Below are 25,034 nucleotides of genomic sequence, written 5' to 3' on the forward strand. Positions count from 1 at the left end.
GTTTTGGCTTCTTAACATCAAAGTTTGTCTGTGCTGATTTCCTGTAGAGGATCAGGTCTGATGAAAATGTTGCACAATAATTTCTTCTCCTTATTTTCATTCTTTGTCCACCCTCACATAGGGTTGTGTTGCAATCAAAAAAATTTTTTTTTGTTATTTTTCCATGTAGAAGGGTTTTTATGCTGCTTAATGCACACGAATAAAAACATTTTTGAAGACAAAATTATTTTAATGCCTGTTTTGCACATTCAATGTGATCATTTTTGGATTGACCTTGTGCCATCTTTCCAGCTGTATCTTAACCTTACAGTCTTCACAAAAAATATATGTTGCCAAAAAATTTATAAAATTGTCCAAAAAAGCTAAAATCATGTATTTAAAAGAAAACTTATTAAAATAATTTACATTATTTGTGGTTTGATTGTGTTTTTCATTTTGTTTTTAGAAGACTATAGGTCCATAAGTAATGTTACCATTTTTTTTAAAGAAAAGTGTCAAAACAAGTTTGAAATATTATTGAGAGTAGTCTAGGTAAAGTAGGTAAAACCTCGCAATTTTGCTTCCTTTCACTTGAATGTTTTAATTATACAGCTTTTACATATTTTGTGTAAGTGTGGTCATGTGAGCAGGGCACGTACCCATCAGGGTGACAGGGCCACCCCTTAGAGGTCACTTAACACATTGTGCGGAGGCCAAGCTGCATGGGGAGCCAGGGAAGGAAACCTGAGCTGTAACTCTCACAGCTCTTTCTCACACAGACACGCAAACACACGCATAGAAAGAGACACACTGGACCTGACCCTTTGACTTGTAGCTGGGAGTGGCTAATAACTGTCTTGAATTCCCAAAGACCCAGCACCTCGCTATTCATTTACTACACTCATGCTTTATTGCTTTGATGAAACGATGGACATGAACGCCCCGATTTGTGGTGCCAAAAGAGCCGGAAGTCAAATGGTCAGGTCGTATTTTAGCCCCTCTGGAAATCCCGAAACATTTTAAATGGCAACTATGTTTAGATAAGATATTTAAACTTCAACATACTTGCATGTTGAATGGCTTCATGGTGTGTAAATCCTTTAGGTAAGAATTAAATAAGTAGCATGATGTAAGACAAACACTGTTGCCATGCAACTCATGCACTTTATATTTTGCTTAATATCAACTTCATTAGAAGAAATATATTATCCTTTTTTTTCATTTATGTATTTGTCATAACTTTTGGATGTTTGAAAACTTTACAGATTTGTTTAAAATTCAGTCAGATATTTGCATATATTTCCTTAGTGTTTGGTAGATTTGTTTTTTCAAACATTCCAGGTGTCCATCCACAAGCTTCTGACAATAGTTTGCTGGATTTTTTACCCATTCCTTCTATGTAAATTGGTGTAACTGAGTCTCATTTGTCAGTGCCATTGCTTGAACACACTTTTTTACATTTGGCTACAAACCTTTCCATGCCAATGAGGCCAGGCCTTGAGATAGAAAATCTAGACAACTAAATTTGCTGTCAAAAATCCAATTTGTAATTGGTTTGGTGGTTTGTATGGTCATTACTTCACTAATTTGTGAAGCACACCAGTCGCTCCTGCAGCAAAAGATCAACATATGAAGCTGCTAACCATCTTCTTGACAGTTAGGATGGAGTTTCCATGTTTGCTTTCCTTCTTTGCCCTCTAAATGTAACACAATCATTATGTTCAAACACTTATTTTTCTTAAAAAATCTATTTATCCCTCCTGCTATGTTTGTTTCTGAGGTGCAGCAATAATGCTCGTGGGTCAATTTTACCCGGGGAGTGTTTAATCATGCAATAGTGTCAGAAACCAAAAAATTCCTCCAAAACATTTTTGTATCTGATTATTAACTCCAATACTAATCATTTCAATCAATATTTGTGCAATGATGTTTTTTTATTTCTCACAAATAAAGGACCAATGATGACAACTTACTCATTTACTCATCTGGACATAAAAAATTGAATTTACATTTTTTATGTCCACTGAAAAAAACCTAGAGACAAAAAAACAATAATTTCCTTGAAATTGATCTTTTGTCATTTTTTTTTATATTTTGATTTTTTTTTCAATGAGTGATCTTTATAATTGAACATGAGACACATATACTATTCTGGATCAAATTGACCCACTGATTAAAATCAAGATAAATGAGTCATGCAGAGAGTATTTATGTTTTCCCTCCACTTCTGCTGAGTGTCACTCAGTGTGGGTGGAGTTTGTCCACGGGAACAGAAAAGATTCCCTTCAAAAGTTGTATGAACACCTGCTTTCTCGCAGTTTCCTAGTGAAATAAAGAGAATAGTGAGAAAGTGGGTTTGTGTGCGTGTGGGCGTGCATGCACGTGTGTGATGTGGTGTGCGTGTGTGTGTGTGTGTGTGTGTGTGGTGAAATGTGCTTCATAGCTTCAGGGAAACATGAAGATTTGGACATTTTTTAAAATCTGTTTTACCCTTCAACTTGACTGCCGGGTCAAATTGACCCGAACAGTATCCATGTAAAAAGTAGACGCAGGGGAGGCTGCAAATGTTTAAAATGAATAAATTTTCAATTTATATGTAGAGTACACCTATTTAGTCAAATAGAAAAAGTTTCATGCAAAAAAAAATACTTCCAACTATTTTAAAAACATTTTTAAACTTTAAAACGGGTCAATTTGACCCGCAACATAACAGGAGGGCTGAGTAAATTTTTAACCAATCAGCATTTTATGTTGCTTTTGAAGTAATGATTTCTTCCTTGCTGAGTGATCTTTTAGCTTTTTCCTGTACATGACATGTTCCTCTGGATAGTAACAACCTATTGCAAGTATCTTCACAAGCTCTTTTGCATTTTTTCTGGTGCTGACATGAACATTTAGCACAAGAGCACATTAATTTATGGGACACAGAACTGATTTTCTTCGACTAAGAGTAAAACAAAGTAGTTTAAACTCTATATTTTAAAACGGTTAATCAAACTCAATTCTAATTTTTGAAATAAATTGAACTCAAACTCAAGCTGATTGACCTTCACTAGTTGCATAATAATTAAGAAAAATTTAAATAACTTTAAAAAAAAACAACAGCTTATCAAGATTAAGTAATTAAAAATATATATTTTACTTGTTAATAATTCAACGTAATGGTATCTGGGATGCCACTACTCTCTTCCTGATATCTGGGTGTGTTTCTTTTTTTTTTTGTTTCTTTAAATGACACACAAGGAATAATTGCGTTTGAGATCTCGCCTTAAGATAAAGTACAGCCATAGGTGAACCTAAAATAAAGCCGTAAGTGACGCTGAGATGTTGCATATTTACCTATCAGCAGCTTACAAAACCACAGCGTCATCTGGACATAACAATTACTGTATGAAAACATCTGGATTTAAAGACAGTGGGTTTTTCCTGTATTTTTATATAGTGTATGTAAATATTTGATATCATCTGCATGTGTGTCTGTATTCATATATATTCAGCTTACATTACCACAAACAGATCACATGATTATCTAAGATGGTTGAGCTGCCAGAGAAAGCAGCACCTCTGAGGAAATGAGGCGTGACTGTCAAAGGTAGGAGGCCTAACGCTCGACATTCAAGATGGATATAGAAAAAAAATAAACAAAAATAATATGTATGAAGTAAAAATTTCTTTCACGGTGTAGGAAAGATAAATTGTTTATCTAACTAAGATGAGAGACCACAAAATATAAATGAATGTAAACAGATAATAACAGCAACAAGAAGAACTTCCTAAAATAACAAACATATTAAGCCTTATGTAAACATTATTTTGCCACGCTTCATAAGATGAAATGCTTTCTGTGCACAATGATATCAATTAGGTCAAAACAGAAATTTGTTAAAATAAAAATTATATTTTACAATTAAATCATCACACATTAAGAAATAAGCAGATTTAATTGCGTTTAACAAAATCACTTGTACTACATTTTTTTGGCACCCCTAGCAGTTGAACTGTTGAAGCTGTTTTGTATATATGTTGTTTTCTGAGTTTCTGAGCTTAGGACCTTTAATAATTTATGACTACTTCTTTCACATTATAAGGCCCATTCATCTTAACGAATCTTGACAACTGGGAAAGAGAAGAGAACATGCCATTCAAGTAAGGAAATCTTCATAGCTCAGGAAATGGCTGCAAGAAAACTGCTTCTTACCTAAGCTTGTCCATATCACTTAGAGCAGTAATTAAATGTTTACAACAATTGGAATTAAAACAACAAGGCTGGGCACAAGTATAGCTAAGCTGTGTGGGAGGTATGTCTGGAAAAAGAAAATATATGTCAAAAAATGCACTTTGTCTAGGAACAAAGTCTCAAGGTGGGTTTGGTGTGAAACAGACCCACCTCATGTCCACAGTGAAGCATAGTGGAGAATGTGATTCTGTGGCGTATGAAGAATAAATAGCTGTGATTCGTGCAGCTATATAATTTTAATCTGACGTGCTTCACGTATACAGTTTTTACATAAGAGTGCGTTTTTAACATAGGATTTCCCCTGCTGAATAAATAAACTCAATTTCAGTATAAAATAATGTCATTATAATAAATGACATTAAAATTACATAGATTTGAACATGTTAAAAAAAAATAAAGCAATTTTTACATTCAAAAGTCCCAAGATTAAAACCTTTTCTCTGGGTTAATTTTTGCTTCAAAATTTGATCTGATAAGACATTGAAAAAGACTACACTTTTGTGTAAAAGTTGTGCAAAAAAGAAGTCGACTTATCTCCGAAGCTATTTAAGCCTAAAATACCATCTCAATGCAAAACATGTTGCGGCAGCACAGACAGACGCTAAAGTCAGTGTCCACGGTCCACATTTCTAAATAAATACTTTATTCAAAGAAATTAAATAAATGCTCAGGGATTCCTGGAACACCTGAAAGCTTAATCACTTATAATAGCACTTTGCATTGTTCTTATGGTTGAATAACCGCAATAACATATTAAAAACAATAAGTGTATTTGTTGTCGAGCTCACATGTCTATTCAACAATTAAGCAGTGAAATAGATTTTTGAATTGAAAATGTTGCTTCACTATACAAACTATTTTGTTTCTATAGTTTTTGATAAAATGTGTTAACTTGCAATTAATAAATACAAACCCTGCTATTAAATCGCATAAAAAATTTTATTGAGTCCCACCTCTACTTTTTACACACCTTTTACCATTTGTGTCACTAACTACAGACTTCCACAAATACCCACAATAGCAGCTCAGTAACACCACTATTAATATGTGAAAAGATATTAAGATGTATGGCATTTTTGCATATTAAACCTTATGTTTTTGTCGTGGTTTTTTTGTATATAAAGACATCTTAAATTAACAAGTCATAATACTTACAGATTTAATTGCAGTTTACACATATAAGGAGACCTAAAGTACTGATTTCACTTAATCTTGATTAATTGCAATGGTATATGAAGCAGAGAAGAAACATATAAAAATTCTTAAATGTTATTTAAAACAAATCTACTGTGCTTTAGCACATCAGTCTCTGGTTTCAGATCTCCCTCTCCCTCAGTCCTCACTTCCTTCCAGCTGAAACTGAGGGCCTTTTGTGCCGTAAAGGAAGTGATAAGTTGAGCCGATGCAGGCGGAGGTGTGTTAGAAATTGACCAGTGACAGATTTGTGACTGTATATTCAAGCAGCCACAAAGCGATGAGATCCTCTCTGTTGGCTGGGAGTGTGTCCCCGCCTACACACAGGTATTGGCTCACACACCTGTTGGCACAGAGAAAACTCTAACTGCCACGTTTTTGCTTACCATCTAATTTTTTATTCCTCTTTGTTACGCCTTTACCTCCTTATTTGTGCCGGAGATTTTTTTTTTTTTCATTGCGGTTATGAAAATCGCAGGAGCGGGGTTGAGGTCTTCCATCCGTGTCGAGGCAAGGTCAAAGATGGGAACTAGGGGCCTGTTTCGAACATCTGTGTCTGCAGAGGGACACGCAGTGACTGTGGGCTTCAGACTCTCACAGTGTTCTTTATCTGATTTCCTGGGAAGTCTGTGTATTTCCAGCCTCAAGTCCACTGCTGTACAAATACCAGAGACATCACTGGACTTCCAAAACCACATCATTCAGTCTCCCAGCATGGAGCCCTCAGAGAGAGGCAGAAGAAAGGGTCGCTTTCTGCAGAATCTTTGATCTGTCTCCATAAGTAGGAAGACTTGCAGTAAGAAGGAAAAATAACTGCAGTTCGTGGACGTTTTCCCACCTATAGGGATGTGCAGTTGTAATTACTGTAGTGTGTGCATGTGTGTGTGGGTGTTCACACATGTGACATGTTTGTGTGTGTGCCCCGATACGTTCTGAGGTCAGCCCCTGTGAGCTCTGATTTATTGAAAGGCCTTGCAGTGATACCAGAATTCCTTTGCGTTAAATGCCTGCTCTAAGGGCCTTTTTACTGCTTCTGTGCTTTATGGACCATGATCGCTCTCCATTTGTCTCTCACCTCCACATTTCTGTGGATTTTTTATGGCTTCTTCTCTTTATTGGAATTGATCTTATCAGGGAACCTTAAAGCAAAGAGATATGGGAAATGGGTAAGATGCATACTTGCAGCTTGAGATGAAAAAGATTTGCTTTTATTGAGTATAAAAATTGGTCTTATGTTTTGGAGTTTCCCGAATTTGTGCTTCTTTTAAACACCAAGTCTAATTTTTTTTCTGAATTTTTAGAAAACTACAAATCCTGTCAAAAAATAAATAAATAAAAAATTGATCTCTCATATATAAAGACAATTTAGCCAGAATGTGTTTGGACTGTCGTAGCCAGGGTACCCAGAGAAAACCCAATCATGCACCGGAGAATATGCAACTCAATGCAGAATGTTCATGCTGATGTTTTTAAAACAAAACCCATATTTTTGTCCAACTCTCTACCTGATAGTCATGAACACTCACTCTTTAGCCTAATTTTAGTCTTACATAAGGATTATTTATAGGTTTATTGACATTTAATCTTTTAAAATGAGAAAAATGCTCCCACATTAATCCCCCCGTACTCCGGCCCCTTTTCATTTAACTGCTCATTTTCAGCTTTTGTCCCCCAGTTTTCGCTACCATCTCTTCTCCATATTTTCAGTTGCTGGCAGCTTTAAACAGGATGCACCTAAACGTTGGGTTTGGTTCCAAATTGGATCCATATGAAGATTATATTGTGCCCGCATCTGTTAGTAGTTCATGTTGAATTATTCGCTACATGCTCTGTTTGAGGAGGGTTCAGTCGGCCGCAGAATGCTCTCGTTAGCAGCTCAGAGTCGGCTTTTCTTTCACAATACAACTCTCCGTAGGCAGGTTTGCATCGAAGAGACTGTCTGTCACCTGTAGAAATCCTGCCTGACAAACACCAGATGCAGGATTAACTTCCTGGATGCTGAACTGTGTGGCTGTGTGCTAAGCAGCCAGACTTAGTGGACAGGAGTCTGATTTCAACAGATGCTAAGCTCAGATGGAGAATTCAGTGGTTTGTCAGTGCAGCTGACAGGAATGAGGACTATAAAACAGGATACAGCTGCTGCTTCTGTTGTTCTTTCTTATGTAACTCGTGTTTTTTATTTATTGTCCTCTTTTAACTTTACCTGTAACTTATAAGCATGAAAAACAAATACCTGAAAAACTGAAAGCTCCCTTTTTGTTACTTCTCCTTAAAAATCAAACAAGCAGTTACTCTGACTTTGGGTTTCTGCAGCAAACTTGTATGCGTTCCTAATTGCAAAGAAATTAAATAGTTTTTGCAATGTGAAATACAAAATAAATAGGTTGACTGGTTGGACTCTGAACACAGCTTTCTGTGGGGCAATGATGACAATTGTGGTAGAAGTTTGTCGTCTAACCGGTGGGTTGCCCAATCAAACCCCACCTCTGTCTCAGCAGTGTCCTTGACCAAGACACTTCACCCACCCTGCCTGCTGCTGGTGGTGGTCAGAAGACCTGGTGGCGCCCGGGCATGGCAGCCTTGTTTCTGTCCGCCTGCCCCAGGGCAGCTGTGACTACTAAAGCATGCTTAGGAACCTTTTAAAAGTAATTCATCTGATTTTTTTTTTGTAACAGTTGAATTCAAGAAATATACAAACCCCAAGAAACCTTATGCTGAACACCTTGTTACATGGAAAGGTTATAATTGATTAAATTCCATTTTAATCATTTTACCTCTATTCTCATTGCTTTTGTGTGGCACACAAATAGCTGGTAGTCTTTCTAGATACACATTGAAACTTCAAAATCACTTGTTTTCAAGGAGAAGATGGGAGCCCCAGCTGGAAAAAAGCCAAACAGGCCTGTCAATCAGACATGTAATGTTTCTGACTGTTTCAAAGAAAAATCACAAGTGAAAAATAAATCAGTGCAGTCTTGTTATATATTTTGTTCTGGATTGAATGGATTCTTCTCACCTTGAAGATGAAGATACATTTTTAAGAAGCATATGTCTATAATTAAAAGATTATGATGGTGTTTAGCTCCAATGTGACTATAGTAAATAAGTCAAGAAGCATTTTTGCTGTGCCTTTGATTCATCATATAACTGTTAACCTGACTTGATAATTAAATACATACCTTTTGGAGCTGATTTAATTTGTTATGAATTAATAAAATCCTAGTTTTTAAAGAAGCTTGAGAAAAGTGAAGATTGTCATTTCTTTACTTCAAATGTAGTTCAAAGGTCCAATGAACCTGAAGGAACCTTTATAGTATTGGAGAAAGGTTGGGAAGTCGTGGCAGCTTTTCGATTTCAGCCTTTGATTGTGCAGATCTTGATATTTTTTTCATGCATGAAAATAGATTAGTTTAAATTATAGCCTAAAGCTTTAGATAAAACTGATTCTTACTACAGGTCTCAGATTCAGACTGCATGTCCTTGGTGAAATATACAATGCTACAACCTCCAAATTCCATGAACACCCCACATATGACCTTTTGAATGCCTTTGTTCATTATCTATGATCATAAACATGAAAAAAGGGAAAGTCACAGTATTAAAATAGTGCCTTGGTTGGCTGTTCTTCAGTCGTAAAAATGTCTCCCTTGTCACCAGAGAAATCATACACACTGGTTGGCAGTAAATAAGGTTCTGCCATGATTTGGGTCAAACATAGTTTAGCTTATTTCACCAACATTCAGGGCAGCGGCCAACACAACGCTGCAGTGCTGCTCTATGTTTCCAGCACCCCTCTCAATTTCCTCAGTTAGTTTTGTGGTTAGGTCATTTTGAGTTGGATCATAGTGGATTAGTCCCTACCATGCAGTTGTCCTGCTCTGCTCATTGTGTGATGCAGCAAAAGCAAAACCAAATAGATTCCAGTTCCAGTTGAGGTTGTGTGAACTTCATATAATTAATCTAGAGGTTTCAGTTTTAGTAATAACACAAATCAGACAGTTCTTTTTGCCCTCAGCATAAGTTTAATAAATGCTTTTTGATTCTTTTGGGAGATATCTGATTGTCAAATCAGGGTCTTGAAAGAACTGCTGGTAAAATTGCTTCCAAGCAGTCTGACATTGTTTTAAAGTGGTTTTGTTCTCAATGTTTTCTGCAGGACTTTGGATACTTTTTCACTTATTTGACGATAGAGCCATTGCATAGTGATATCACAAACATGTGCTAACTCTGTGTCCTTTTGGTTTCCACCATCACAACGTCTCAAAGTTTACTTTTAGGTTTAGAGTAATACATTTACACGGATTGCCTTTCTGTGACAGACTTCTAAAAATATTTGAGAATATTCTGTTTGTTATACAAAATAACAGTTTCATGGTTTAGTTGGTAACATTCACTAAAAGACTCAGACTTAGTAACTGGGATTAAAACAGCTCTAATGTGTAGCGAGTCTACAGAATAACCTCAGAATACCTTCAGACAATAAACTCAATAAAGAGTTTATAGAGCACATTTAAAACATTTCAAGAAGGTTGGGCTGCTTGGAAGTAAATACCGTCCATAAGGCAAGAAATATTCAAGTAAATGAGCCACAATAAACTCTGTTTCTATCCAGCATATTGCTTTTTTTGTTTTTCTACATCTTAATAGCAGTGGGACTCGATTAAAATTTTTAACCAATTTAACTGCAGGGTCTGTAGACATCCATTTAACTTCTTTGAAAAAATACTTGCTTAGAAATGTGGATGCTGAAATTAACATTAATGGAGACATCTGTGTTTGCTGCTGTTAGGTTGTAGCTGACGTTTTGCATTGACATGGTAATTTAGGTTTGAATAACTTTGGCGATGAGTGAACTCCTTTTTGCACAACTTGCACACAACAATAGTATTTTCCAGCGTCCCATCAGATTTATTTTTGAAGCAAATACTACATTAAAATTGCATTAAAATGTATTTGTTAAAATCTAAGTAAATAATTAACACAATAGCAACCCAACTCTGCATAATACAGAATCTAAAAAACAAGAGCTTGTCTTTTTCTTTTAGCAAACAGTCACGGTCCGTGTGACTTATGTGATGCCAAATAAATGCGAACAGCAGGTGTGTCTGCAGCGTTTCACCAGTGTTCGTGACGAGACCGTGCCAAGCTGCAAAACGTTCTCCATTACAAATCCTAATCAATATAATTATGAAGCAAGTGGATTATTTAATGTAATTATGGAGTAAGTCACCCAATTATAATTGCATTCAGATCCATGATAAATTATGTCTCATTGCTGTAGGTAATTAGTCTGAAAATGTTTCCAGTTATGGCTTCAGAGCCAGAAATAAAAAAGCTTGTGAGTAATGTACAGAGCTGCTCACATGAGAAAGAGTTGTTTGTCCTGCTGTTACAGACTGAACAGGAAAAAGGCCTTTCGTGTACTGAGCTGTGTTTAGACCGGGTGCAGTTAAAAATAAAAATTTTAAAAAAGTCAGCTCACCCGGAACTGAACCAGGTTTTCAGCTTGGGCCGGATAATCTTAAACCAAAGTGCGTCAGAGTCAGAATCGGCCTGTACTTGTTCCCGCTGTGTGTGTTTAGTGTTCTTGCCTTTGTGTGTAATCAGAAGAGTGTGATTAAGCGCCGTGGAGCCTCTCCGAGATGTGGGTCCCTGCTCTCTTAAAGGCTGAGCTATGCCAGCGCTGCCGTGTGCGTTCCTCTGTAATAAGATCACCCAGAAAAGACGTTTTTAAGACGTCCAGATCCAGATAACAACGCTGCTCTCTTTTCACATTTTATGCTCTTTACACAAGACCTTTTTTCTGAGTTGGAGTGAAGCACACGATAAAACCTGTTGAAGCTGCCGCAGTAAGCTTTGAGCTTTACACTCTCAAGTTGATCCTGTTTAAACAAGACACTAACTTCACGCATAAGGCTAAGAAAGAAATTAGGTTCACTGAACTCCTCCGACTCCTGAATTGGTCTTTTCATCCATAATGGATGGTTTATCAAGGTCCAACATTTTGTGGGAAAATTAGAGGTTGATTATCAAGAAAAATCTCAAATTTTCAGTTTTTGGTCGCACTTTTATGTTGTTGGTTGAAGGACACAACTCAAAGCTTATTTACATATTTACTCTGAATTACAGAATTACTTCTCCTGAATCTCAGCCCTGACCTCTGTAAAGGACATGGCCTTCCATTTATTATTTTGTTCCTTTCTTATTTTTTCACTGTAGTAGTCCAGCTAAGAGAACTTGTCTTGTAAGCCCCCAAAACAGAGACTTCACATGCCCACTTGAGGAAACAAAGAGATGTAATCTGTGTGTGTGTGTAGACATAAATATGCCGGTTCTCAGTTAACACACTTGAATGGCACAACACTGTCTTTTAAAAGTGCTCCAACATATTACTTTTCAATATTGTCAATCATTATAAAATAGCAAAGATCAAATAGTCCCCTATTTAAAATTAGTTGCATGCCAACAACTATTGGAATATGTAGTTTATTGCATGTAGTATCTGTCTATATAAAATATGTTGTAGCATGAACAATAATGGAAAATAAACTGTATTTTGATTGCTTCCGATGTTAACATAGTGAAACATTACCACACATATCGTTATGACATTTGTTCAAATAAATATAATTCCATTTAAATAGTTTTTTTCTTTTTTGTGGTAAAATAGTTTTGGCTTTTCTCTTTCTTGACATGCATGTATGCCGGAGGATTGAGAACTGCTTGCACGATACAAGATGAGCATATTACGTCACATAAATGAGTGTGAACTGATCATGCTTCTTAAAGGAGCGTCCCGTTCCTCGGAAAAATTTTAACCTCCCTGAATTAAGAGGGAGTGTAGAGCTGTGGCCCTAGGGATAACTCCAGCAAGTGGGATTCAGCTTTAATTTCATCAAAGTGCTGATTAATATATGAAACATAAAAGCAATCATGTCTGAGTCAGAAATAAAAAGAGGACTCTGCAGAGTGCAGTGAAGGAAGCGGTAAGAGTTGCTGGTGTGTCTCTACCTTTTGTTCAGGAGTGATGTAAGCGTTGTCAGACTCTCCTCGTTCTGCTTCATGAAGGTTTTGAACTGCTGGGGGCCTCATCCTCACAAACCGACCCACCTGACTGCTGAACAGCTTCCTGCTTCAAGCATTGTAAATTCTCAACTTCTGTCAAGATGTCTTGTTTTACATGATATTTGACCTTTTTTAATTAGATTTTCTACTAATTTTCCAAATGACTCAATATGCTGTCATGCAACATGATGTTTTGTTGCTTTATATGAGTTTTAAGAAACTTATTATAAATTATGAAATATTTAAATAAGTCATCAGGGCTTACTAAGTAAGATGTAAGAAATTAAGCAAATGCAGATAGTACTGAGAAGAGATTGGATCTTGCAGAAAATAGCTCAAGCTTATGTAATATGCAGACTTCTGTCTTCTGGCTGAAGCTTGATGGTGCAAAAGTTTGAATGAATTAATATGCTGCCAAACTATCAGTGCTCTTAAAAAATCATGAAAATATTTGACTTGGAAAAGTACTTCTTGCTCTTTTAAATCCAGAATATCTTTCCAACACAAAAATCCTTTTTAAGGATCATTTGTTTTCCTCATTCATCCACACATTAACCATGTGTTTCTCATCTAAGTGGCCTTGGATCAGTGTTTGTCCTCCTTCAGACTGAATCTTCACATGAGATGTGCACAAAACATTGAACATTCTGGATCTTGTTTTATGAATCCCAACTCTTCCTGCAAAGGTCTTCTTTGTGGAATTTATAATTATGTATTTCTATATGTATTTTTATTAATTGCAAATAATGTGTTTTAAGATCAAAGAGACTGAAATAATACATAAAGAAACAAAAGAACGAAAAACATGAACATGAACATCTGACATTCCGTTATTGTTCCCGACAGATTTTAAAGTTTTAATTGGGTTAGCCCCTTCTTATCGTCATGATCTTTTGAAACCATGCTCTGTGTCCACAACTTTGAGATCAAATAATCAGTTGCTGTTAAATGTCCCTCGAACTCGACTTAAGAGCAAAGAAGATCGGGTTTTCTCTGTTGTTGCTCCTGTTCTCTAGAATTAGTTTCCTTTTCAGACTAAATCTGCCCAAAATCTGAGTCATTTTAAATAATTTAAACTTATTTTTATTTGTTGGCATTCAGTTGAGGTCTAATTCTGTAACCTTTTTTGTTGCGATGTTATTTTACTTTCATCATTTTATTCCACAGCAAAGACGTTTTTATGTGTCTTTGTACAGAACCTTGGTGCAGTTTCAACCTGTTTTTAAAAGTGCTATATCAGCACATTTGACATTGACATTAGAGTCAAAGTTGACTTTATATATATATATATAAGTGTTATAATATAGCTAATTAGATAGCCAAAAAGTTTTAGCGTTTCTGACTTTGCTTGAGAATTAGATAACATAAAGTAATAGAAATAAAGAGCCTTGTTCTTGTCAAGCAACTGTAAGCCATCAATGTTTCTGACACTCATATAAATGAGTGAGGAGTGATGGATGAAAAAAGGGAGAGTTTGAAGAGGGAGTCAGCGAAAAGTGGGGAGCTTTAAAAACAACGTACAGGAGAACGTTTTTGTTTTTTTTCCCCTCTGTGCTCTTTTTCTGACTCTTTGGTGGTCTGAAGGAAGGTCTAACTGGATGTTGAACCCAGAGCAAAACACAACAGGGGGGGAAATGAGTTAGGGGTTCAAGGGGGGGGTGAGTGGGGGGTCCTGGGCTGGGGGTTACACCACCAGAGTCCCACAATTCATCATGCTTTGGCACCGACGAGGGCCGTCTGGACAGATCCGAGGTGGGGAGCCGGGAGGGGGGATTGATGGCCAGCGAGACTCTGTGACCTGCTTTTCCCCCCACGAGAGGAGATAGTGTGTGTCTGTGTTAACGTGTGTATGAATATGGAAGGAAAACATTAAAAAAAAAATGGCGAAACAAATCATTACCCTCCAACTTATTTGTCCCGTTGGAAGTTTTGAAGCTGAATTCAGATCGTCTTCATGTCAGCAGGATTCCCCTGCTTGCTCCCAGCCATCAGATCAGACATGACACATGATTTGTTTTTCTTTCTCCCTCTTTCTCTTTCCCTTCCTTTCTCCTCTTCCCTTACACTCCTTCCTTTCTCTCAGGACTTCCTGCAAGGCGACAGCACCAAGGCATATCAGAAGCTGGGCTGGAAACCGCAGGTTACTTTTGAGGTGAGTCATAATCATTTGCTTCACACAAATGCAACACTTAATGAAAAACACATTTATAGATATCCAAAAAAGGCTTAATAAATGTAATGTTTGTGGATAGAAAGTAAAAAAAATACTTCACTACCAAATTCAGAACAGATTTTAGCTGGCAGTTAGATTTTGTTTGAGTTATTGAGAATTCAATAAACATTTAAAATATATTTATACTGAATCCACAGATTATGGAGTGCATTTGGTATACTTAAACAGGCAATAAGAGGCCTAAAAATGACTAAAAAAAAATTGTATTTTAAACCCAACAGCATAAATGCTTTATAGTTGTAGCTAATCTAATAAAATGGTACTAATATCTCAGAAAAAAAAATACTGAATTTTTTTATTCATCTGGCGTCCAAAATGTGCAAAATTGTATAAGAAACTATAAATACAGTAAAATAGTTTTCATCTATTTCATTCTCTCAGCTAAATTCCGTTTTATATCAAAAAGTACAATATTTAATTATATGTTTTCATTTCTTTTCATAAAAACTTGAAAATTTCATCTCACTCTAACGTAAGTTTGGTTTTGCTAATTTGAAGAGGCAATTTTGTTCAAAGAACACAGTAAAAACAAATAATTGTTTTCAGCTGATCACAAGTTCTGCTCAAGCAAAAAAAAAAAAAATTACGTAAGAATAAATTGGCTTCAGCTAAAATAACACTAATAACAGTTTTTTTGTTGTTTTTTTTTTTCTCTTCTGTCTTGTCAACTTTTATAAAAAGTTCAGAGGACTCGGTGAGCGTTTCTCAGCTCCTGCTCTTTTTAAGCATACCTGCTGCTACATGTTGTTAAACTAAACGATCCTCCTCACTGCTTGTCACAGAGAGTTGGGATCCTCGTTCATTTCAGGCCCTGGAATCAAACCCGCTCCAGTCAAACAAATACAAATATTTCTTAAGAGATTTGTTTCCATTTGACTCCTTAACTATTTCCTGTGAAAATCTGGTGTCTCTGCAGGAGCTGGTGAAGGAGATGCTGGAATCTGACATCAAACTCATGAGGGAAAATCCAAATGCCTGAAAGCAGGACAGGATGGAGATGTTTTAGCACTCCTTGGTTTTACGCTGAATCAAACAGCCGCAGAGCCAGTTTTTATTTCTTCTTCTCTAAATGAAGTTACTGTTGTTCTTTTGTTTTCTCATCAAGAGCCGGTTGTTGCCTTTCTGTCTTATTGGTACTGTGTCAGATTGATATATTAGGTTGTTTTGTTTATTTAAATTCAAACACTGATCATGTAGGGTTTTATGTGAGAGGCAAATTGTAAGATTTTATGTGTCTTTTCCCTTTGTAGTGTGGTTAATTTAAAGGTTTGATTTGGGCGCTTTTTAAACAGATGACCAAAAAAATATAAGAACGAATCAAGTTAGATATTATTTTTGACTCATATGTTAATGAGATTTTTGCTTCAGTGGGTGCCATTCTTTCAACATGTTTTTTTGTTTGTTTCTTTGTTTGGGGGTTTTTTTACTTAATGATGACGAAGGGCTATGAGGGGGGGTAATAAAATATATAGAAAATTATGTGCATTTGTCTTTTTCTGTCATTTTTGTTTACTGAGTGGAAATATAAGAAATGAAACTGTAATTATTTATTTCTCGTCTTCCGGTTCTGCAAACACTTCCTTTATGTCATCTCTGCTTCCTCTGATCTTCCAGGTTTTCTTTTTTGCCGGCGCTCTTATTTGGAAGAAAGCGCGAATTTCTCGGTTTGCCAGAGTTCCGCTCTCAGGCGGTTCTCTGTCCTCACCTATGAAGTCCCTGGTCCTGATTCTATCAGATGGGATTGTGGCATATTTGCACGAATTCTGAATTGACGAAGTTGCAGGTAGATTCCACAAACGTACGTCTGACCTCTTAAAATATATATTGTCATGTGAGTTGGAGTTATCGCTAATAAATGTGATATTTCTTGCCTCTTTTTGTAACATTAAGGACTAGAAGAACCTTTCTACTGACCAATAACAGGGAAGCTATTTGCGGTTTTTTATTTATCTATGTGAATTTATTTTATAAAAGTGACTCAAGGCACAAAATGTAGAAAATATTTAATTTTCAAACTTCAAAATGCGCTGCTTTTCACTATGTTTTTATGCTACTTTACGTTGATTTTTCTTTTTTCTTTTAATCCCTGAATAAATTTTCCTGCAGGTGAGATTATTTAGTAAAACAATTAATTGAAAGTAAGTGCCTTTAAAAATACTAAATTGTTTCGAAGCGAAATGCGAAGCGAATAATTTAGAAAATCTGCCCCTTTATTGGATTAGACGCTGTTTCTTTTCTCCACACTGCTGCCTGCAGTTCAGCTGGAGGAAGGTTTGGCATTCAGTCGAGCCCTGCAGGCGTCAGAGAGCGGCTCTGAGCAGAAAGGGGACCACCTCACAAACCCCCTCTGTCTGTTTGCGGGACAACACCTCCAACACGTCTCAAGTTCTCCCTGTGATCGTCCAGAACGTCGCTGCGTCTGTGCGGAGCCCGAATAGGAAACAGATGTGGCCCTGGCGTTGTTTTGGGCCCCTGTAACCTCAACACACACACGCACGCACGCACACACCGCTAGTGGCCTCACACAGGTGCACCATGTATCCCTCAACAACAATTAAAGCCAAGTCCTGTGATCAGGTCTACTGTTGGCGCACAAAGAAACGGCAGCTGACTGAGCTTTGGAGCTGGAGGAGGAACAAATGAAAGCGTCCAGACAGCTAAATAAAAGTTTTGGAAGATTAAAGGCATTTAATTTCTTCGGAGTTTTCAAAGATATAAGCCTTTAAAGAAAAGTCTAAGCGGTAAAACTGCGTGTAAATAGATTTTCCCCCTTCCTTCCATCCCCTCCCAAACATCAGCTTTCAGGTACACATGCGCAGACTGAGCTTTTGTTTACTTCTAGCGCTCTACTGATAGATAAGCTGTGCGGCGATTATCTGCAATAGGCTGTAATTTTATTTTCACTTGCAATACTCTGTAGAGATGATATTTTATTTTATTTTTGTACACAGTGTGAAATGTACTATTATACCCGCGTGATAATTGAAGTGTTTAATTAATGCACCAAGCTCAAATAAATTTACCCCAAATTCAGGTAAAGCTGAATTAAATCCATTTTAAATCGCCTCTAAACGGCCGAACGCGACGCTCGGCTAAAAATGAGACGTAAAACAAAACACCAGAGTTTAATCCGACACACATTGGACCTTTTAGGGCCCATTCCTCTGAGGTATTAAACTGGTCCGATATATGAAGCAGGTCGAAGTTTGCTCTCAGTGGGACTCCTTCACAGTGTCAAGAAATCCAACAGAAAAAAGTTTGTTTGTGTGACAATCCTGCAGAATTAAATGCAGAAAGGGCCGATGTGCTGCTGCTTCTGCTGCATATTTGCCTCTGTTCCCAGAGACTCAGGCGGCTGGTTTCAGAACACACCTGAGTCTTCAAGCAGCCACGCAATTACGCGTTTAAATCGACCGCATGTGTCATTACATGCGGTCGATATGTTTTTAAAGTGAGACGTTAGCAGGATTTTGGGTTTAATTTAATGGTTTTACAAATATTTCCATATTTTATTTTTTGTTATCTAAATTTGGACATTAAACACGCAGAAATTGCATCAATAATTAGGTTCATAACTATTAATGTTTGGCCTCTTATTGCAGTAAATATATATATATATATATATATATATATATATATATATATATATATATATATATATATATATATATATATATATATATATATATATATATAAAGGTTGTGTTGCCTTTAAAATTTCCGCTACATTAAGTTGTGCTGTGGGTGGTAAAGTAAAAATTATAGTCAACCCAATCAAACAGAAACATTTCCCGGAAAAGTAACTATTAATGTTTGGCCTCTTATTGCAGTAAAAAAAAAAATATATATATATATATATATATATATATATATATATATATATATATATATATATATATATAAAGGTTGTGTTGCCTTTAAAATTTCCGCTACATTAAGTTGTGCTGTGGGTGGTAAAGTAAAAATTATAGTCAACCCAATCAAACAGAAACATTTCCCGGAAAAGTAACTTTTATTTCTACAGCTTTACTTCCTGATAGATCCCACCTAAAATCTGCAAGAACTTAAATAAATGTCTTATTTGGTTTCTCTGCAGAGAACCTTTGTGTAATTGTGGTTTTGCGCGCTGATCCTTAAACTCAGAATTCGACGACACGCGATTGAAGCCATTGAAACACACCTATGCACGCCTGAAGCCTTGCAGTAAGTGGTCCAAGATTTGTGGGGTTTTTTTCTTTCTTTCTTTTTTTCTTTTTTTTAAGTAACACCTCCAACCCAACACGGCTCGTTAATGTCTTTATAAATCCTTCTGGATGTAACAACGCGCGTTAGGAAAGCGGCTTGGAAGCAGAAAGATTCCCTGCTCTGGAAGTCTTCAGGGGTTTTCTGCGCTGCAGGCCTGCACAGCCGCACCGACAACAACACGAGTCCAGAGAAGGTGCTTTAAGATAAGGCAGTGACAGGCTTCTCACCGTCCTTTCCTAAAGTGCATTGTTGACATCCTCTCCACTGACCTCCATCACCCCCCTGTCTTGTCCTCAGGATGAAAAACGATTCGCCCGGATTGCCTGGGTTTCCCTTCCTGCGCAGGAGAGCCGCATCAATCACAAGGACGTTTGTTTGGGAACGGGGGGAAAAAAGCGCTTTTCGGCATCATTGGAGCACCTTTATGCACACAATACGCGTTATATTGCGGAGTTAGAAGAAAAAGAAATGCATGTTACATTTGAGCCCTTTACCACCCCCTCTCTTTGTGGAAAGTGCCACGGTGAAGCCAAACAACGCGCTGTTTGCGTTACAGCTCCGTTGATCCTGACTCATCCTACTGTGGCCTTAGGGGAGAGATTGTGCGCTGGAAATTGCTCTCATTTATTGTTTTACAGCAGAGTCACAACCACACAGGCCTCAAACCGACTGTCAGCTTTCACTGCAGCTTATTCAGCCGAGGAAACACACACACAATTACCTTCTAGCACATAACACACACTCTTGTTGAAATCCTAGTCACCCCTGTCTGTGCCTGCAGGCTGCAGAGTAACTGCAAATACATTAAACAAATAAACGATTTAATCTGGAAATTACCATTATTACTGTTATTGGCCAGAATATAATGTATGTTTTAATAAATTCCATTATGAGTCCACGTCAGTAGCATCTAAGATTATTGTGATGTAATTTCTCTGATGATGATTTGTCTCATTATTATTATTAACAGCAGTTGTATAATTGGCCTAAGGTGATGTCGTTAGATTTTTGTTAAATTATTATTTCCACTGTTATTATTTTTGTTAATATTATTTAGCAATTGTTTGCAACATATGACTATTTTTAACGAACGTATTTTTGGATAACGTCACCAATTGCATTAATATTAATTAATGCTGTTGTTGTTGTCTTATGCCGGTTTATAATGTGTCCCCTTGTAAGTAATTTTAAAATGATTAGTTATAATAATGTTCTGTCTGGATACTGAAATAGAAATAGATACTCCCAATGGGATTTTTTTTCTGGTTTTAAAGATGCTCGAAATACATGTATTATTAGTAGTATTAGTATTACTATTGCTATCTCTGTCTCTTTCTTTGAAGCTCTATGTTTTTTCAACTGGGGGTGCCGGTGGGGGGTAATTAAGGAAGTAGTAAAAAAAAAAAAAAGAAAAGAAAATAAACATCTGACAGCTGCCATATTCCAATCAGCCACCGCTGCCTGCCGCTGTCTGAATGCAGAGCAGACTGGCCTGTAGCTCGTCCCTACGGCCACATATCTCATCCATCAGAGCGCACTCATCATGCGTCAGCAGGGACATTTAGGGTCTAGATCTGCAGCAAAAAAAAAAAAAAGAGAGAAAAATCTCTCCACCCGAAGACGTCCAAAACAAATGCAGCTGCGGCCTTGTTTTTTTTGTTGTTTTTTTTATTCTTCTGCATCCAAACGCTCCCATCGTTATGAAACAGAAGCCAGACAGAAGCCTGATGTGCGCTTTGTGACTCGACTGATTTGTTTTGCTGACAAGGCCTCTGACTGAGATCAGACCGCACTGATGCCACACGTGAGTTTGTTTACCTCCGGTGTTTACGCTCATACACTGAAAATACACGGCCTACAGGTGAGACCAATGGCGGGCGGGGGGAGGGGGGGCGGCTGCAGAGTTCACCTCATGTTGGGGTGAACAGGAGGTAATTGTAGCTGAGAGAAAGTTTTTGGAGAAAATTCTCTTTTAGTGTAAAAACAGCTACGTAAGGCGTTAGGATCTTTGTCCCACACTCTTCAAAGTTTAAAGAAAACTCACTAATTAGTATTCACATAACATGTATTTGTACAAAACATCCCCAATATTAACACGCTCGCTGCCCATGCTGTAAAAAGAACTATTTACATTTTAAGTTCATCGAAAATAATTATCTTTGCATTTAGCGATTTGTAAACACGTTTTTCTGTTTTGTTTATTTTATTTTACTTTTGTTTTACTTCGAATGTGTTTTACGGCCTTTTCTACAGCATACTGCTAATAAATCACTCCAATTAAATTCAAATATCTGTCACTTTATTAAACAAAACAACTTGCAATGCCTTCAGAATTTTTTTAAACAAATTACAGAATGAATAAAATAGGCCAGTACAGGCTACAGAGTCTTTCCCCGTAAATTTCTATACAACAACAGGGACAGATTTAAAGGCAGCAAGAAAACTGGAAAAGAGTTTGGTCCTCACCATAAAACCACCTGCTTTTCCTCCAAAATAAATTACTATATTAGGCTATAATTTACAGTCTATTCATAAAGGTGGTAGGAGCAATTCTCAAAGTGAGAGGGAAGGAAACTTACGTGCGGTGGTGTTACACAGCTCACGACAAAAGAAAGGAAAATCTCAGAATCTCTCGTGTCCACTCGCAGAGTAAAAGTACAGCCAAAAAAAATATAGAGCAAATATATACTCGAGTTATTAACTTAAAGGGGACGTTTTGGCTTTCAGAACTTGCTGCAGTCATAAACAAACGCTCCTGAGGTGCGGTAGAGTGACTGGCCGGACGGGAAGGCCATCTGACAGCTGTTATTCCCGCTCACCGGGGAGCCGTTCAGCCCGATCCGCTGGGACTCGAACATCTCCCGCACAGCATGGAAGTTCTGCTGCTGCGCCGGGTAGGCCGGACTCAGGTGGCTCAGGTCTCCGTACCAGGACGCGAGCCGGCCCTGGTGCCCGTGGTGGCCCTCCTGGCCCGCCTGGCCGAGAGGGGACGCGGTGGTCGTAGTGATGCAATAGTCGGGCAGAGCCTCCTCCACCGTGGTGGAAGTTGCCAGGGGCCCCCCGGACGAGCGGTCCCCGGCGTACAGGCTCATCGCCTGCATGTTGCAGTGATAGGTGGCGTTGGAGCTGGAGGAGATGGCGCTCTGGTTGCAGGTGGCGGAGCTGTATGCGGGAGTCTGGTTGGGGGAGTAGTTGAGCGACAGTGACGGGGTGATACCTGTCCGAGAAGAGGCGATGAGAGGCGGAGAGAGCTCGGCCTGCGGGGAGCCCCGCAATGAGGTGATGATGTTGTCCACGCTGAAGCCCTGCGCCGGGGCCTGGCCGTGGCTGTGGTGGTGGTGCTCGGCTGCCTCCATGCTCAGAGACCGGGTGGAGGGGACGCTGTGCGGGCTGCCAGTTGACATGCTGCTGCTGCTGCTGCTGTCCGGGCTTTCAATTTTAGGCACCGCGCCCAGGGTGGGTGACGCGGCCTGCGGAGGCGACGACGTTCCGTTCTCAGTCTTAATGTCCTGGATGCGCACCGGCTGAGCGCCCTGCATCGCCGGGTCCTGCTCCCGACCTGCGGGCCGCGCAGATGGATCCTTCCCCTGCCTGTCCCGCTCATCCTTCTCCCTCTGCACGTCCTTCTTTTTGAACCTCCTGCGGCGCCGCAGGAAGCTCCCGTTCTCAAACATATTGTAGGAGTCCGGGTCCAGGGTCCAGTAGCTGCCCTTCCCGGGCTTCTTGTCGTCCCGGGGCACTTTGACAAAGCACTCGTTGAGGGACAGGTTGTGCCGGATGCTGTTCTGCCAGCCCTGCTTGTTGTCCCGATAGAAGGGGAACCGCTCCATGATGAACTGATAAATCCCGTTTAGGGTGATCTTCTTCTCCGGGGAGTTCTGGATCGCCATGGTGATGAGGGCGATGTAGCTGTAAGGAGGCTTTACCATGTCCTTCGGCTGGTGCTGCGGGGTGTACGGTCCGTACGCGCGGGCCATGCCGGCCTGGTACTGCTCGTGGGCGGCATGTGAGTACATGCTCATGGGCGCGGGCATCCCGGTGTATCCGCTGCCGGGTCGGTAGTAGTTCTGGTCACTGCTGATGTAGGGAACGACTCCCAGAGAGTTGGGACTGGAGACGGAGTAGCGCGCCTGCATCCTGCCTCTCCAAAACTCTTCCCCGCAGAACGTGTCACAACTTCAGCCTCTAGGCTGCTCTCTTTCGGTTCTCTGTCCTTCCTATTTGCTTTTTTCTTTTTTTCTGTATGTAAGTCCTTCAAGCCGCAGCTCGCCACGGTGACGCGGACAGAGCGGACGGTCACGCAGCAGCACGGAGCATTTGGGAAACTAAGAAAGCTGGAGGAGCATGACTCTGACACAGCGAGGAACTTTTTCCTTTTTTTTCTTTACGCCTTACATTTTTCCTTCCCTTTTGGCTCCTCCAGCTGCTCCACCCCGAATCCAGTGTGCTCCATCATCCAATGGGGGACGAAATGAACCTGTGGAAAAGAGCACAGCGATAAAAGTTTCTACCCCCACCTCCTTCCTCCTCCTTCTCTTCCTCCTCCTCCTCCTCCTCCTCCTCCTCCTCCTCCTCCTCCTCCTCCTCCTCCTCCTCCTCCTCCTCCTCCTCCTCCTCCTCCTCCTCCTCCTCCTCCTCCTCCTCCTCCTCCTCCTCCTCTTCCCCCTCCTTCTTCTCCCTGCTTCTCTCTTCTGTCAGCTCAGAAATGAAGTTATTAAAATGTTTTGAGAGTGTGCCCAGAGTGCTGAAAATTTAACTTAATGACCTAAATCTGGCTTTATCTTAGAATGAAAACTATAAAGTTACTAATATTTATATATTTTGGAGGAAGAAACAAAAGAAATCGGAGTTCAAGCAAAGGCTAGTTGTGACTTGACGCCTCTAAACAAATTGTTCTGTCCATCATTCCGATGTCAGATCTGTGCGTAAAAATTAAAGGGGAAAGTTTTTCGTCATACTTGTCCCTGTAAACGATAGTAGAATAACCTCCTTTAATTAAATCTAATTAGAATTTATGCGTTGTAGATTAGGAATGCAAAATAAGCTCAGACCAATGAGTCCTCCGGCTGAGAAGCTCTCAGCTGCAGTTCAGCCTCTGAATAAACAAAACGCACATGAAAGAGTGAAAAAGTGAGGATGCCTCCGCCCTCCACACCCACGGTGCCGGTGGGTGGTGTGTGGGAACTAATTATGGGTTAAACGAAGATCATTTGGTCGAGACGGGTGACAAAAGATTCACAGTGTGACGAGAGAGAGGCGAGGAGCTCCAAATGTCCCGGTACAGACAGACTGACAGGTTTTTCATTGGAAAGCTGCGATCAGGTCATGAAGAGGATCTGATCCTCTTCGTGATCTGCCTCCGGACCTATAAGATTTACTCCCGGAGAAAGCAGATGAGATCAAATAAAAAGCAGAGATCTGTCATGTCTATCATAAGAATGTGGTCTATAAAAATTCAGACATACAACTAATAAATAGTAAAATAAAATATTACTCAACAGCAAAATTTGTATGATTAAAATGACTAATTTGTTCTTACTGTGTGTATGCGATAGGCCAAAAACCTAAACAGAGATCTTTACGTAGCTTTTTAGATTAATGGCTCAGAATCAGCATGACGCCTGTCAGCTTCTTCTTCTTTTTTTCGCGCATTTTTATAATGGTTATAAATCAGTGAGAGAAAACAGAAACAAATATAGTTATTTTTTATCTCATAAACATGGGCCAATGTGCATTTAAAGTTACGCGTGCGCTTGAAGGTGGAAGAATGAAGCTCTATTTATTTATCTATTTACTATTATTAGGGACCACAAAATAAAAATTTCGTACATTTTAAATAGTTTTATAATTCCGATTAGTTAACTGAGTGTGACGGTTTAAATCATTTTGTTGACTTTAGATGATTAGTATTTTTTTTATTGCCCATCCTTTAAAAATATTCTAATTCTTAAAAATGTATTTTGACTAAAAAAGTTGAATGATAAAAAAACATGAATGACTGAGTCGCATTTTAGAAAATATAAGTTAACTCTTAATTATCTGAATCTAAAAAAATGTAAGTGTGAATAATACGTTTTTATA

The 25,034-nt window shown here is 38.6% G+C and overlaps 2 protein-coding genes across 2 annotated transcripts in view; one reads left to right on the forward strand and one right to left on the reverse strand.

The window, feature by feature from the left end:
* Positions 1–16,013, forward strand: part of gmds (GDP-mannose 4,6-dehydratase) — a 173,969-nt gene extending 157,956 nt beyond the window's left edge. Inside the window, exons 10-11 of the mRNA XM_005802297.3 lie at positions 14,559–14,627; positions 15,625–16,013. Of these exons, the coding sequence (XP_005802354.1) occupies positions 14,559–14,627; positions 15,625–15,687 (132 nt within the window). The 3' untranslated portion in view covers positions 15,688–16,013. The remainder of the gene's footprint in view (positions 1–14,558; positions 14,628–15,624) is intronic.
* A 5,225-nt stretch (positions 16,014–21,238) lies between these two features.
* foxc1 (forkhead box C1) lies at positions 21,239–23,432 on the reverse strand. Its single transcript, XM_005802298.2, has one exon. It carries the CDS (start codon positions 23,087–23,089, stop codon positions 21,677–21,679), a length of 1,413 nt encoding a protein of 470 aa, XP_005802355.1. The 5' UTR covers positions 23,090–23,432; the 3' UTR covers positions 21,239–21,676.
* Positions 23,433–25,034: the final 1,602 nt, after the last annotated feature.

The sequence above is a fragment of the Xiphophorus maculatus genome, chromosome 9 (assembly GCF_002775205.1).
Source record: "Xiphophorus maculatus strain JP 163 A chromosome 9, X_maculatus-5.0-male, whole genome shotgun sequence".
Taxonomy (NCBI): Eukaryota; Metazoa; Chordata; class Actinopteri; order Cyprinodontiformes; family Poeciliidae; genus Xiphophorus; species Xiphophorus maculatus.